This window comes from Sciurus carolinensis, chromosome 7, assembly GCF_902686445.1.
Source record: "Sciurus carolinensis chromosome 7, mSciCar1.2, whole genome shotgun sequence".
Taxonomy (NCBI): Eukaryota; Metazoa; Chordata; class Mammalia; order Rodentia; family Sciuridae; genus Sciurus; species Sciurus carolinensis.
In genome coordinates this window covers 21,148,085-21,164,374 of record NC_062219.1, presented here as the reverse complement: position 1 = coordinate 21,164,374, position 16,290 = coordinate 21,148,085, and the positions used below count along the sequence as shown (strand labels likewise).

At 35.4% G+C, this 16,290-nt stretch overlaps 1 protein-coding gene across 8 annotated transcripts in view; it reads left to right on the top strand.

Moving 5' to 3' along the window:
* Utrn (utrophin) overlaps positions 1 to 16,290 on the top strand; it is a 517,740-nt gene that overhangs the window by 455,798 nt on the left and 45,652 nt on the right. For all 8 annotated transcript variants that reach the window (XM_047558901.1, XM_047558897.1, XM_047558902.1 and 5 more), the window contains 5 exons: positions 323 to 524; positions 7,047 to 7,132; positions 11,108 to 11,265; positions 13,422 to 13,588; positions 16,149 to 16,260. In XM_047558901.1, the coding sequence (XP_047414857.1) occupies positions 323 to 524; positions 7,047 to 7,132; positions 11,108 to 11,265; positions 13,422 to 13,588; positions 16,149 to 16,260 (725 nt within the window). The remainder of the gene's footprint in view (positions 1 to 322; positions 525 to 7,046; positions 7,133 to 11,107; positions 11,266 to 13,421; positions 13,589 to 16,148; positions 16,261 to 16,290) is intronic.

Genomic DNA, 16,290 nt, shown 5'->3' with positions numbered 1-16,290 from the left:
CATTTAAAAGCAGAAAGAGCCTAGAGGCAGGGAAGCCAAAAAAGGAAGAGAGTAGGAAAAGTCGATACTCCAAACTGCAAAGAATGGGAGAAAATATTGAAAAACTACAGAGTTGACAGTTAAAAGCATGGAAATGTGGCTAAAAGAAGAGGTTAGAAATGAAAGCCTGGAATTGCTATTTATTTCTTTAGAAATCAAAATTAACTGAACAGGATCAGTTCTTAAATTGAAGAGTCAAGCTAAGGACTTGAGACTAGAAATGCTTTTGGTTCAGTGTTGCCATGTGCAGTGACCAGGCAAAATCCTTTTTCTACCTGATTAGTGGACCTCTTAGAGTTGAACACAACAAATGAAGTTTTTAAACAGCACAAGCTGAACCAAAATGATCAGCTCCTCAGCGTTCCAGATGTCATCAACTGTCTGACGACAACATACGACGGACTTGAACAAATGCATAAGGACCTGGTCAACGTGCCTCTCTGTGTGGATATGTGTCTCAACTGGTTGCTCAATGTATATGACACGTGAGTTTCTACTTTTTTTTTCATTAAATTACAATCACTGGCTTAAATATGTTGATAAAAGAAAATGTCGAATTTTTAAAGAGACTTAAAAATCATGCATTTTTTACAAAGTACTTTCATAGTACTCAGCTCAGTGGAAATATTTATTTTAGATGTCGAAAATAAATCACTTTGCAAAGCACTAAACTCTTAGCAAACAATAGATGTAAGGGAATATGCAACTATTATTTGAAGATTTTACTTCAGTACAAAAGCTGTCAAATCGGTAGGATTCTTTGTCAAGAAGCTAGAGAAATCAAAGATAGCCAAGTCTGATTTCCTTCGCCTCCTTCCTTAATGTCTCATTTCTTTTTTAAAAAGAAAAAAAAATCTTGTACTTATTGTTATGAGCTGAAATAATTTACTTGCTCTTCATAATCTGTTCTTTAGTCTTTGTGTGACAGCTTACGAGCAATTTGAATGGCAAATGAATGGGATTTAAATTGTCTTTTGATATTAGCTTATTTATTGCTGGGGTGGTTATGTGTATATATGGTGTTTTAAATAGTGTATGCTACAGGACACTCTCTCTGTAATTTAATTAGGTGCTCACTGTTACATAAAGAGCACTCTCAACTTCCAGCATAACTCATCTGCCATTAATTTGGCCCTTGTGATTATGACAATGAATTTGTGAGCTAATCAGTTCTAAAAAGACTTGCTGTGGGCTGACATTTCTGAAACATTAGGAATTATTCATTCTTCTGGTAGGGGGTTAAAGTATGCAAAGCTGAAACAGGAAAATTAGAACTTTTGCCTGTCTCCAAATCTAAAAGTTATTGTCTCTTAACTAGCTGTATGAAATTTTGTTTTTATCAGCCTTTAATTTAGAAAGAAGATAGATTATAGTTTATTACTCCACTTATTTAGCAGCTGCTTGATTCTATGTAAGAAATAATGATGGTGAAAGAGCTTTATAAATGATTTATCTAAATTTTTATTTTTTATTAGAGAAATTTTTTATCTTTCAAAGTTCACAAATATCATAAAGTCTTTTTTAAAAATAATAAAACACCCATTGTGTGCTTAAGGGCCCTTAAGAAACTCATTGACACATGAGTCTCAGTTACCATAATGAATATGGGATTTACTACATCCCTGTCTGATATTGTGAATGCATTTCATTTTAATGCAAATTTTTGATTCTCCTAAGGTAAAATATTTCCATTAGCATTAAGTCATCCTTAATTTGCTCATCAATTTTTAAAAAATCCTCGACATTTTTTGTAGTAAATTCACCAAAATAGCTGATCAATTAGGTATTTTAACTGCACAAGCTTATACTTAATTTACATCCCAGGAACAATCCAGAATTCACAGAATACTTCATTTAACCCTATGGAGTATGGTAGCCGTGTACATCCTTCACATTTCAAGGAAGAACTGGAGACGAAATTGAAACTTTCCCTCAGCATTATCTATGTCTCTGACATGCTATATTAGTTTTCATTTTCTTTTTTTTTTTTTTTTTCTTTTCTTTTTTTCCTACATAGGGAAAAGTCCGACTTAGAGAAAACACAAGATAATAAAGACCCAAAAGGCAAAGCAAACCCAACCCCTAGGACTCATGGCCCAAGAGCCGGCAGAGAGCATGCCCCTTCAGCATTGGGGAATGCATTGTTCATACAGCACCTGACCCCACTTTATTAGTTTTCTAGGGCTGCCATAACACAATATGATGAGCTGGACAGCTTAAATAGCAGAAGTTTATTTCCTCCCAGTTCTAGAGGCTAAAAGTCTGAGATCAAAGAGAAGAGGATTCCCCCCACCCACCCTGAGACCTCTCTCCTTGGTTTGTCAATGGCTGTCTTCTATCTGTCCACACTTGGTTTTTCTTCTGTGCTGTGTCTCTTCTCCTCTTCCCATAAGGATACCAGTCACTGGAGATCAGGACCCACCCTCATGACCTCATTTTAAGTTAACTTAATCTTTTAAAGACCCTATCTCCAAGTACAGCCACCTGGTGAGGTACTGGGAGTTGGGACTTGGGCTTATGAATTTTAGAGGAAAACAGTTCAGATCAACCCACACATATGCTATTTTCACTGGACAGCCCAAAGGAATAGTGCCACTTAGTTGGGCAGGAACCAGTGTGTGAAATGTTGTGATTCACGTTCTAGGGAGTTAAATGTTAGCATAGTTCCACCTCCCACCATCAAATGTGGATCCATAGAAATACTACACTAAAGTGCTACTTTTTATTTAGGATTGTGTCTTGAAATTTCTCATTTTTTATTTCAAAGGGGAAACATGTCTGCAGAACTTATTTCCCTTCCTTGCCAAAGAAAGGTAGGGTCAGATGGTGCCCATTTAGTCTAGCTTTCTCTCTTGGAGAGGAGTACCGTGGATTAACCTGAGGAAAAGAGCAGTTACTTTTTTGATGGTAATCTCACATGTTCAGAATTAACTGCCCAAGTTTCCCTACTAACTTTGACTTACTCATTTTTCTATACAGTAATTATTAACTTTTTTCAAGCTATAGTTCTCGTAACAAATCTAATGGAATCTATGATTTACTCCCTTAAGAAGTCTGTGAACCTTAGAAATGATACTTTCATTCAGTGATTTTGATATTCATTCATTGTATTAGTTAGCTTTAGCTTTCCATCACTGTAACAAATACTTGAGATACTAACTTATATAGAAGAAAGGTTCATTGGGACTCACAGTTTTAAAGGCTTCAGTCTGTGATCAGTTGCTTTGGGTCATGCTGGGGGTCTGTGGCAAAGCAAAACCTCTCACCTCATGGCCAGGAATATAGAGAGAAAAAGGAAGAGACCAGGTCCTATAATACCCTTTAAGGCCAAGAGATCTCCTAATAGACCCAACTGAAAGTTTCTACCACCTCCCAATAGCACCACACTGGGAACCAAGCCACTAACACATGGGGCTTTGGGGGTCATTCCAGATATAAACTACAGCATTGATCATATATTTTTGACTCACTTATTTTTTTGATGTATCATGCAACCAAGAAAGGCATTTTCAGCTTCAACTAGCTCTTGAATTAATGAGTGATACAAATATAGTAGATCATAGAATTCTCTAAGAAGAGAATTTTTGAGGATCTTAGATTCTGCCCTCTTAATTTTACTGATTGAAATACTGGTATGAGACCATTTATCCATAGCTACCTATTGCAGATTGATGGCAATGGATCTAATAGATGTTTTTGGTAATCAATTGATTATTCTTACCATATTATTATATCTAGGAAAACTAGTACTTTATAAATGATTTTAAGTAAACTGTCTCCAGTTTTAACATGTACTCAACTTCTCCTAATATTCTGAATTTTGTGAGGAAAAAAATCCGTATTCATTCGTTATAGATGACAAGAATTCAAAGTTTTGAATTGGTTTCGAATTCAAAGTTTTGAATTCTGGTTGCTATGTGACTTGGCAGCCACTTAACTTTGGCATCTCAGTTTCTCACATGAAAAATTGAGATAAAAATATCTGCTCAGCTTATCACATGAAAGGTGACTGTGAAGGGCAAATGAACTAATATATGTAAAAAGAACTTTATAAGCCATAAAGATAAAATTGATTCCATTTATGAATTCAGTCTCACTCAGTCTTCATCTCTCCAGGTTAAAAAGTCTTAATTTCACAATTTTCCTTCCAGATTTAATGGAAATCAAAAGCATTTAAATCATGATTTAAAGCAATAGTCTGGAACACTTCGTTTAAATATTTTTTTTCTTTACAGAGAATATTAACCCCATTTGTTGTACTGTCAAATCATTTTTTCCCCACTGCTCCAATATGGATATAATTTTAAAGGTACTTAACTTTCCCATTAAACTAATTTCAGGAGTTACTTATGAAAAACTGTCAGAAGGAACCAAATATGTAAATGTTGGGCTATGTGACTCATTCATAAAACGAATTGACTCCCTATTGTCTTTCAAATTTATTTATCTTATTGGACTTCAAAATCCTCTATCCTGTGGCCCCAGATAACCAGTACAACCTGATTAGCCAGCTAACCCCAATGCAAGCTCCTGCCCCACCCTAACCATCTTGTGTTGGTGCTCATACTCCTGCTTCTGTCCCCTTGCTCAGACTTTTCCTGCTGTCCTCTACTTATTCCTCATTGAGATAGTCCAGCTGTGTCACAGGGTCCCTGCCTGATTTTAGACTTACTTCCTGTATCAGAGGTTGTGAGTGATGACTGACCAAAGGCAGTGATGTTGTGCTTGATTCTTCATTTCCATAAAGGCCGACCTCCTACTTTCTGTTTTTATTTCTTGTTTTACCTTTCTCACTAGTGCGTGAGCTTATCTTCTGTGTTTCTTTCTTGGTCCCTACAGTGCATAGAACAAAGCTGGGATCAGAGCAAACCTTCCTAACCATTGATGGTGGCTGACTGAATGATGAAATGATTGGCATTTTCAGTTGTCTCTCTCAGGACCTTCCTTTCTTGTCTTGTCATGACAGACTGGAGGCCACACCTGAATGTGTTTCATTTTGATCTTTTTTCCCATCAGGGATTGCTTTGTCTTTAGCCACATTCATGTCCTAGTCTGAGTCCATTCTAAAGCCTTTTGTTTTCTGTAAGTCTGTTGTCTGTGGTCAGAGAATAAAATCTTTCTGATTTTTCAAAGGAAGAAAGCAGACCTTGTCTATTTCATGTGATAATTAGGAACTCCTAAAAAATGTTAAGTAGAAACACAATTTGTAGCATGGCTCAGTTTAGAGATTCAATTGAAACTTATATTTTTTTAATTGTGAGAAACTGGAATGAATATTTTAATTTAGAAATTCTGTTTATAAGGGCTATATTTTTTAATAAATATATATTAAATATAATAAATATTTATTAAATATTTTTTAATATTTCAAAGGTCATTACTGAATGTTGTATATATACATAATTAGGATTCAATAAACTTTTTGGATATGACAATTTAATTACAAACCCATAGGCTTTTGAGAGACTATTTCAAAAATTTATTTTGCCAATCTCTAAGCATGCTTTTTTTTAAAGTTATTTTATACTTTGTGTGATGTAATAGATACAGAGACTTACTTGAGTATATATAACTTGAGAATGAAAAATTTCAACTGAAATCACCAGTACAAATACCAATAAAGGCAGGCACAGTGGCACATGCCTGTAATTCTAGCTACTGAAAAGGCTGAGGCAGTAGGAGCATGATTTTAAGGCCAGCCTGGGACACTGAGTGAGACCCTGTCTCAAAAATTAAATATAAAGGGCTAGGGATGTAGCTCAGTGGTTGAGCACTTGACTATCATACACAGGACCCTGAGGTTCAATCCCCAGTACCACATAAACAAAACAAAACAAGCAATAAAATCAAGATTTTATTCCAAATTTAATTTGGAAATATGATTACTTAAAATTACAAATATTTGGTTTTAACATATCAAGAGTTAGTAAATCTTATGTATTCATATAATTCTATAAACATTTGGTTACAGGTTTGAAGTGTCTTATACTTGTGCATTGAAAACATATCCTAAGAAAATCAACAATAAAAATTCGAATATTGACCCAAATCTGAAATAATAAATATAGCAATTAAAGTTTCTTTCTGGGCTGTATTTTATTCCATTGGAAGGATTGTATCTTTTTTAGTTTTTGAGATTCTTTTCCCATTCCAGCATCTAATAATGTGACCAGCATTTGGTAAATATCTTGGTAATTCTTTGATACATTTGGAAATAAAGACAACTCACTGCTTTTTTTTTTTTTTTTTTGTGTGTGGTGCTGGGGATTGAACCCAGGGCCTTGTGCTTGCAAAGCAAGCAAGCACTCTACCAACTGAGCTATCTCCCCAGCCCCAACTCTCTGCTTTTAAAGATAATTTTTTCTCCTATTTAACTTATCAGTGAAATTGAAATGGTTTCTTATTGGCATACTGTGAAATTATTTCTTAGCTTTGATTAGTTAATGCATTCTGACTTTAATTATAATTGGATAGTTCCCTAAATACAGGTTTCACACCTGTCTGTTTATGATTATTTGCTATTAAAATTGCAATAGCCATTTATACAGATGGGACTGAAAGCCACCAAAGTAAATAAAGACAGCACATTTTAAAGTATTCAGCAAGTTCTAAGTTCTCAGTTTGTTGTTGATTTTCTAGTCAGTTTTCTGAATTTGTTTTTAGATACATCAGTAGCCCTTTCTTGCTATATTGTCACATACATATTATTTATAGCTTTACTTGTCTATTTTGATTCTTACATTTATAATTAACAGATTTTAATCCATTTTTCATTTTGCTTTAATCTGTCCTTAGTTCATATGTTGTATGTAAAGTAACTTCAAGCTCCAGAGTTGAATCAGACACAGTTAAAATGTCATGAACTTAGGGTTTAGGTTTAATGTTAAAAGCGAGTCTTGAAGGTGCAATCATTTTTCAGTGGTTTATGATCTAGAAAATAGATATTCAGGAATAATTAACATACAATTTTAAATGCATCTAACACATTGAGATTCTTATAATTTCAGGGGTCGAACTGGAAAAATTAGAGTGCAGAGTCTGAAGATTGGATTGATGTCTCTCTCCAAGGGTCTCTTAGAAGAAAAATATAGATGTATGTAAGACCTTTCACATACCAGCAGTGCTGCTAATGATAATGATTATAACAGTTTATTGGAGACTTAATTTATATGACTTGCTAGTAATAATGGTTCCTTTGTTTTTAACCCTTACCATTTCATGCGCCTATTTGGACTAAAGGGGACAGTGCAAAGAGATTTAGATTTGCGTGAAATGAAAAGCTGATAGTAGGACCCCAGGGTGGAGAAGCCTTGGTGGAATGAGGACCAGTCACACATTTTTATCTTATTTAATCCTTAATTTCCCCCCAAATGTAGGCATTTATGATTTCTGTTTTCCAGATGAGACAATTAATGGTGATATGGGTTAAGATCTAGCCAGAGGCTACAGAGCTAGTAAGTTGTGGGGCTAGAATTAGATTTGAGATTTTTCTTACTTCAAAGCCCAAGCCTTTTCCATTTGTATATAATTCCAGCGCTTTGAAAAAAATGTATATTAAGATGAGGTAGAACATCTAAGAACATAGAAAATGATCCCAAATAATTATATTTGATAGTTGTGGCAAAATAAAAGGTGGTAAATGTTTTAGATTTCATTATGTTTGTTTATAGTCACCAAATAAATTAGCAATCTCTTTAGCTGTCAGTTAGTGAAAGACATCATGGTATTGGAGAGGGCATACGCTCAGGAATAGGGACACCTACCTACCTGCCTTTAAATCTCCATTGCTCAGTGACTGAATGTCCTTGGGCAGGTTACTTGATCCCTTGAATACTGCCAGCTAAGAGATGACATTACTTCCATTTCATAGTCAAGGAAGCTGAAATTTGGAGGATTTTCTTCAACGGAAAAATGAAGCTAATAATTCCTGCTTGGAAAGAAATTAGAGATAATATGTGAAAAATTCCTCAAAATAGCATTTGTTGAATAAATTATAGCAGTTGCTGCAAAATGTCTTTTGATTCAATTTTGTCAGTAAAACGTGAGTAACTCGATCTTGCCACGTGTATTCCCGGATGATTCTATACAGATGAGTCTGTGCATTGGGGGAAAGGGTGAGAGCCTATTTCATGAATGGAGATATACCAAAGTACAAAAGAAGAGGTTAGGGGTACAGCTCAGTGGCAGAGCATGTGCTTAGCATATGCAAAGCACTGGATTCAAACTCCAGTGTGAGATGAATTAGAAATCTACAGCAAAACCCCAAGAGGATGTTTGATCACAGGTCCTGAAAACTTAGCTAAGTTTTCTGTCTTAAGGGAACCTGCCTACATTTTATGAACTTTCGTTTTGGGGATCATTATGAGATCACTTAATTTTGAATTTCAGGTCACGAGAGCATCATGGCTTGTTTTCCTTACAAAAATGTCAGTGAAAAGAGAGGTGGATTTGTATGAAAAGAAAAGCCGATGGTAGTAGGATCCGGTGAGCGGGGCATGGAGGAGAGCAAGCCTAGAAAGCCGTACAGAAGCATGCTTTACATAAAGCTTTGGTTTTGTGGCACTTTATCCACGACTGAGTCTTTAGCATCATAATCATGAAAAGATACAATTTTTAAAGCTAAAAATGTTATCATCTATAATGATTGGAAAAGGAATATGTAAATGGAAGCATCGATGTTCCAAAATTAGAGAAGGATTTTTTTTTTTAATCATCTGTGATTTGGGGTTTTCATGTGCTCCTGAAAGAATTAGGGTTCTCTGCAAGGAAGAATTACAGCGCTGAACTTCAAAATGAATGCAAATTCAACCTCAAAGCTTACATTTTCTATAATTCAGCATTAAATGTTCAGAGTTTGGCAAGGGATGCAGAAGTTCCTGCAAGAAAATTTCTGCTATTTTATATAATCCATGATGTATGCCATTTTAGGACTTAATTAAATAAGAATTCTCTTGGGTTGCCATTTTTAATCTAAATCTTTACTGGGATATTGAGACTCTGGAAATGTTCTGAGGTTTTGTTTTACCTTTCTGTAAGGTTCTTAGCAACTCTGATTCCAGTTTTGATTTCCCCAGTGACATCAGAACATCTTCTCCTTATTATTTCCTTTGTAAGAATTAATATTCAGGACAATTTGCTCTTCAGACTCAGTGGCAGAGGCGCCACTTAGGGTCAATTGTTATCTGTCTGAACATCAGTTTTGCAGTGGCCAAAGTCTGGTCCTCACCCCATGACACCTCCCTCTCTCACTATCTTCCTGAGAATATCCCGAGGAGCTTCTAGCCATCCCTTTACCCCAACTTGAAACTGGTTTTCTTCCTGACCTCTTCAAAAGCACATGCACAGAGCATCCTTTTGAATGACCATTTACATCCTTTCTGGGTTGATTTATTGGAATTTGGGGCTTTAAATTGTGACTTACTTCTTGTGTCCCAGTCCTACTTCCTGACCCTGATGTTAAAAATGTGAACTTTTATTAGAATTTAGAACAATGTCATGGTGTTTAAGGACACTTTTCTCTTTATGTTTTGTGAGTGGTCTCACCTTCACAGAGGCATGACTGCATAACTCTCTGCATGCCTCAAAAGATGATCGTTAGGCATGGTTGATCTTGCTGAAAAGGTACACTCTAGAGATTATTGCACATATGCATCAACTCTGGATTTACTGATAAGCCTCTTCCCAGGAATGGGTTTACAAGAAGCATCATGATGAGACTCCTCAATAAATATTTCCTGTCTATGATAGTCTTATTCTTAAGTAATGAAAAGAAGCAAGTGGTACTCTAAGCAAATCTAAGTAAATAAATGATAATAAAAATTAAATTTATCTAAATTGAATTTGTGTTTCCTATGTGTGCTTGTAATTAAAGCTATATTTCATTAGAATTACAGTGTCAATACCACTGAGCTTGCTTCAGTTGTTTGAAAATTCACTGTCAGTATGAGATTTACCATTATTTCACTTTAAAAAAAGACTGATATATGTTGATTTGATATTTATCAGATATTGTTTGAAAATGACTTTTTGAGATCCAATAAATATCAGATCTTCTCTTTATAAAAGATTTCACTTGAAGAGCATTTAGAGTTTTGTGTGCTTTTGAATTTTTAGACCTTGAAAACTCTTTCCAAAAAACATTTATTGCTATAATCAAGTGAGTTGTTGTTATTTGAAATCTCTCTGTATCCCAAAAGTAACGTATCTTAGTAAGTTATTTAATTTATTAAGTTATTAGCTTTGTTTTGGGTGATATTGTAATAATTTTCACATATTGTAATAATTTTCACCTTCAAAATATTGCATGCAGTGAATAAAAGATAATACAATGCTAGAAAGAAGAGTTAATTTTATTGATTTAAGAAAGTTAGAAAATAAATTAGTGCTAAAACCTAAAAGAGTGAAAGGATACACAAATTTTTTAGTCTCTAATTTGAAAAAAATGTTTCATTACCTGAAATAAAATGACTAGATTTTTTATAACTAGTAAGGAAGAAACAGGCCCTAAAAAAGAGAATGCATATATCCTTATACCTTTTAGTACTTCCTATCTAAAATTGATGTTAACATAGAAATCTTTAAAAGAAGCTAAAACGTTTATTTAATAGAATGCCCATTTTAGGAGTGAACATAAAAGATTGGTAAACAATCATTAAAATTTAAAGGTTTGCTATTTAAGGTCCTTAAATAAATTCCTTTGACAAGTCATGATGGAAGCTTTGTTTTGACTCATTGTGTTTCTTAAGGGAAACCGTTAGTGAGACCATAAAATTAACCCACATGCATTTAGTGTAATATTTAAAAAGGAAATCTGTATTAATTGATCTCTTGGTGTGCCGTTGTCTCCTGAGTTCTGAATATCTTAATATCCTATGTGTCTCTAGTAGGGAACTAGTCTCCAGACATCTAGAATGTTAAAATAATCAGAATTTAGGAGACAATTAATCTGATTGATGTCCCTCTTGATTTCTTGTTTTTAATTTACAAGGTTCTATCCAGATTACCTAGGATTTAATTTAAGCAAAAGAAGGGCAGATGGACATTAACCCTGTGCCTTTCCCCCTTACAGATCTCTTCAAGGAGGTGGCGGGGCCAACAGAGACCTGCGACCAGCGGCAACTAGGTCTGTTACTTCACGATGCCATCCAGATCCCTCGGCAGCTGGGGGAGGTCGCTGCTTTTGGAGGCAGTAACATTGAGCCCAGTGTCCGCAGCTGCTTTCAGCAGGTAAACCTGAGGCTCACTGGTTGTAGGAAGTGTCAGGGAAGGATTTCAAGGACATTCCAAGAAGTGGAAGGGAGTTTGACTGGAGCTAAATGGTAGAGGACTTTGGGGACTGTACCAATGAATTTGTATTTTATTTCTTAAGGCACATTTGACTCAAGGAATAGGGATGCCTGTAAGACACTTTTTGTTTTAATAAAGTATAAATTGGATTGCTGTGTTTGGCCCTGCCTTTGCCCTGTCCTCACCTCCTGTTACTCATTCTCTTGCTCTGTGCTTTCCAGCTGGAGTGATTTAGTTCCTTGATTCCTGCCCGAATGACTTTTTAGAATGCTCTTCCATCCCCTCCATGTGCAAGCCTCTTGCCTCACTTGTCCTAGTCTGTCTTTAGGCGTGATCTTAACTCTCACATCCTCTGAAAATTTTCCTCTGACCTCTTCAGATCAGAATAGCTTTTGCTATTCTTCATCTTAACATTCTCTACCTTTTCCTTCTCAGGCTCATTACATTTAAAATTTCACGCTAAACCGTAGAATTAGTCGTTTCATGCTTGCTTCTTCCCTGTGTACCTAAGGTCCATGAAGATAAGAACAGTGCCTGTCTGTTGACTGTGATATCCTAAGTCTCAGGCTATTTTAATAAAATACCATGAGCTGGGGTGGGGTGGCTTATAAACAACAGAAATTTATTTCTTAGTTCTGGAGGCCAGGGAAGTCCAAGACCATGGTGCCAGCATGGTGTCTGGTAAGGGCCAACTTTCTGTTTTATAGACAACTCTGCCTTTTTGGGTCCTCATATGGTGTGAGGTGCGAGTGAGCTGCATTGGGCCTCTTTTCTAAGTGAACTAATCCCATCAGAAGGACTCCACCTCATGACTTAATCACCTTCCAAAGGCTCCTCCTCTTGACATCATGACCTTTGAGATTAGGGTGTCAATATATTAATTTTGAAGGGCTTAACATTCAAATTGCATTCATTTTTACAATACTTGGAACATCAGAACTACTTTAATAAATGTTTGCTAAATAAATGAATAAAAATGGCTTGAAGCTCTTTCTAAGCAAGACTTTTAAAAAATTTAAGTTAACAATATTATCAAATAACTTTTCTTTGAGAATATATGCATCAAAGGAGAACAATGTGCAAAGTTTTATACAGATCTAAGTTTCTAATTTTCACCTGGGAAAACACTTTAGTTTCTTTTTAATGCTTACTGTGTATAAAGATAAAGACCTTTTAGAAATGTTACTGATGTTATACATATGCATGAAGTACAAGCCTACAAATATTTTACCAAAACACCACCAATGATTTATCACTGCTGAGAAAAAAGAAATGCTCACACTGTGTCTTTGAGGAGAATCAATGTCATGGGTTATTACATTTTATAATGGCCCTTTTTCTTATTTTAGACATAAAAAATTCCAAATGATTTTTCTAGATATTATTTATAGTCACATATGTTGATTCATCGGCTGACCTCAACAATAGCAGAATGATGTTGATGAAATTTAACTTGCACATTACAGAAATTGCTCAGTATTAGGATTTGAAGAAGGGCTGAGAAGTTTTTTCTGATTTATCATGTCAAACCTGGAAACCCTGCAAATGCATTCGCAGTACTATGTAATGATGTGGCAAGACTGAAGGAGAACCAGGAATAATGGTACTCGGCATTTCTAGTGGCCTTCAAGTTTGTGAGGTTATCATGTGTCTTTACTACACAAACTTTTGCCATGTTAGATATTTATTGAAAAGATTTCCTAGAACTGTGTAACCTTGATTTTTGCTTTTGTTTTTAGAACTCTGAGTATTAAGGAATTGGGAATTTTTTTTCTTCCTACATGACAATTTCTGTTTTTTCTACTTGTTAACTTCTAGAATTTTCTTGCCTTGAAGAACCTTAAAGCTTTTGTAATTTTACTGACCTGAAAAGAGTTACATAACTTTGCTCTTAATTCTGCACAGATTTTCAGAGGATTATAAAGCAGTAACACTTATAGCAGCTTAAATGAAGAAATGTTCTTCACTTTTTTTTCCCTTTTTTTTTTTTATAGTGCTGAGAATTAAACCCAGGGCCTTACATATGCTAGACAAGTGCTCTACCACTGAGCCACACTTCCAGCCCCTCACTTTTAATGCATTTGCTTCTTTACCAGAATAACAACAAGCCAGAGATAAGTGTGAAGGAGTTTATAGATTGGATGCGGTTAGAACCACAGTCCATGGTCTGGCTGCCAGTTTTACATCGAGTGGCAGCAGCTGAGACTGCAAAACATCAGGCCAAATGCAACATCTGTAAAGAATGTCCAATTGTAGGATTCAGGTAAGAAGTACCCCCAGTGCTGGCATTAAACTGCTTTCTGTTCTGTGTGCGTAATCTCCCCCTTCATCATCCTCCACATTCATTCCTCTTTGGGGGTTTGTCCCCCTAAATACATGGGCGGTGTTCAGTGTGTTCCACCAATCTAAAAATACCATCCCGTCTAGTAACCACTACATGAACTTATTCTGTTCTTATTATTGTTATTGTTACTGCTTTGACCCAGAGTCTATGAATCTCTATTTACCTAGGTCACCAAAATGTTCATGTAGGATAATCATGTGGCTGGTTATAAACATAGAGTCCTGATGGAATGTGGTAGCTCTTCTGGGATCTTTGGGATGAAATTTAGTAAGCAGGAAGCAACATTCAAATACTACCTGAGAACTAATCAGATTACTGGTAAGGATGTGCAAACAGCCGGTTTAGGAAATCTCACTTGAGGAGAACATGTTTGGATATGGAAATCAGGGAGATGGCAGGTGATAAATGTTGCCCTCCTTTACTTGTGTATTTTCACAGCTTTCCATGTTGAGAATATGGTGCCTTTACAAATTTTAATTTCTGAAGAAAAGAGAAATAGAATTGATAGCTAGTTTAGGGACAACGCCAAGCTAACATTTCTTCAGACTAATGGTGACTTAGTTATTACGCAGAGATTACCCAGGGAGAGAGTAAATGTAAGAACAATTCCAATAGTAAAATGGGACAATACAGAATAGGTCTGTTTTACTCTTAGTAGTAAAAAGATATCTTTTTTCTCTAAGACTAAAGGAAGAATGAACAGGCAGATATAGAAGTAAAGATAGAGGAGTTAATTGCATTAGCAATTAACCTTGTCCAGGCTGTCTCTGTACCAAGCTCCTATTCTCTCTTTCTCTCTCTATGTGTGTACATACACACACATATATCCCCTCCCCTCTGTGTGTACATCTGTATATACATATTCATATTCTGAACTTTTGTAAATTCTGCTAGAAAATTTTCACTAATTACTTCCAAAATTGAATTTTAACATCTCAGAGCTCCAGGATGTTTGCTAAGCTGAGAATTCCCATGAGAATCATATATAGCTGCTTAATAAATAGCACATACAGATTGGAGACTTAATTTATTTCATGTAGACAAAATGCAGAGGTAGGCAAGCCAAGACTCTTATTGTCGCTCTGTGGTCACCTGCGTCCCTAGTTCTGTCTTTGTGCTCTGTCATCCCTAACATTTGGCTTCCATTTCCATAGTTACCTCACACTAACAAAATGGCTCTTCCAGATATCAGTCATTTTCAGCAAAGAGAAAGAAGGAGCCTTCCTCTTCCCAATGAAGTCAGTCCCTTGCAATTTTAACTAGAAACCCCACCCGCTGACTTCAACATGTGTTGTGCTGCTTACCACCATCAGCAAGAAAGACTGAATGGGTATTGCTACAATATGCTGAGAGTACAAGGGTTACCTTTGATGAGAGAACAGCTATCAGCAATAAGCACAACTCCACTTCAAAGAGATGACATCAAACATATTTGTCCAGCCGTGCTTATAGGTCAGGAAACATGTTAGTAGTGGTGCTGTTTCAAACCCAGTAGATTTTTTGACAAAGTAAGCTGACTATAGTGTAGACAGATTGATTTTCTTCAAATCAGCTTATGAATGATTTTGTAGGTCATTATAGAAGCTACTCAGCACTTAATAGTTTATAGCATTAACCTCACATAACCTCTGCATTTTGCTTCCATTTTCACTCTATTAGTCCGATCATCTAAATTTTTTTTTTATACATACGGATATAATTTATTCTCTTAGTTCCAACAGCCATGCTATCAAGGCGGAAGATTCAGGAGATGTTTTCCACTCATATCCAAAGAAATTTAATATCTAGTTTCACTCTTCAAAATAAGATTCTGCAAATGGGAGTTAGCATAGAGTGCTATTATTATGTAAGAGATTTAAAAACAAAAGAAATACATCGTGATTAAGGTTTTATTTAATTGATGTTGTTACAGGGTATTTCTTAATTTATTTTTTTTTCCTAATGAATCATTTAAACCAAATGTAAAAATGCTCATTGTGTGAAACAATACCTTTTTTCTGTGGGTTGGGTATTGAACCCAGGGCCCCACACAGACCAGGCAAGTACTTGCTGTACCATTGAGCCACATCCCCACTCAAAGATCGATTTCTTCTTGATGGTATAATTGATATATTAAAATTTGATGTGTCAAGCTAATTGACATAGTTCTCTTTTCTTCTCTATCATTTTTTATTCATATTCAAACATCACAGAAAATCTTCTGACATGGATACTTGTCTTCTCATCCTATCTATATTTCAGATAGAATCTTAAATAAATTTTTAGAGATGTAAACCTCCAAATTTTATTTTTCTACCCACCGAAAAGGTGGTTTTTCTCTTTGTCTCAATTTGAAGCTGAGATACTAAACAAATTTTGTATATGTGGCAAATCTACCTTTATTTCCTTGGTGATTTGGATTAATGAAATTCCTTACTACAGATGATTGATTTGTACTAATAGGAATGCAATGCAATGAATTTTCCTTTTTTCTCTCTAGGTATAGAAGCTTAAAGCATTTTAACTATGATGTCTGCCAGAGCTGCTTTTTTTCTGGTCGAACAGCAAAAGGTCACAAATTACATTACCCAATGGTGGAATATTGTATACCTGTGAGTATTGAGCCAGGATTTTTTTTTAAT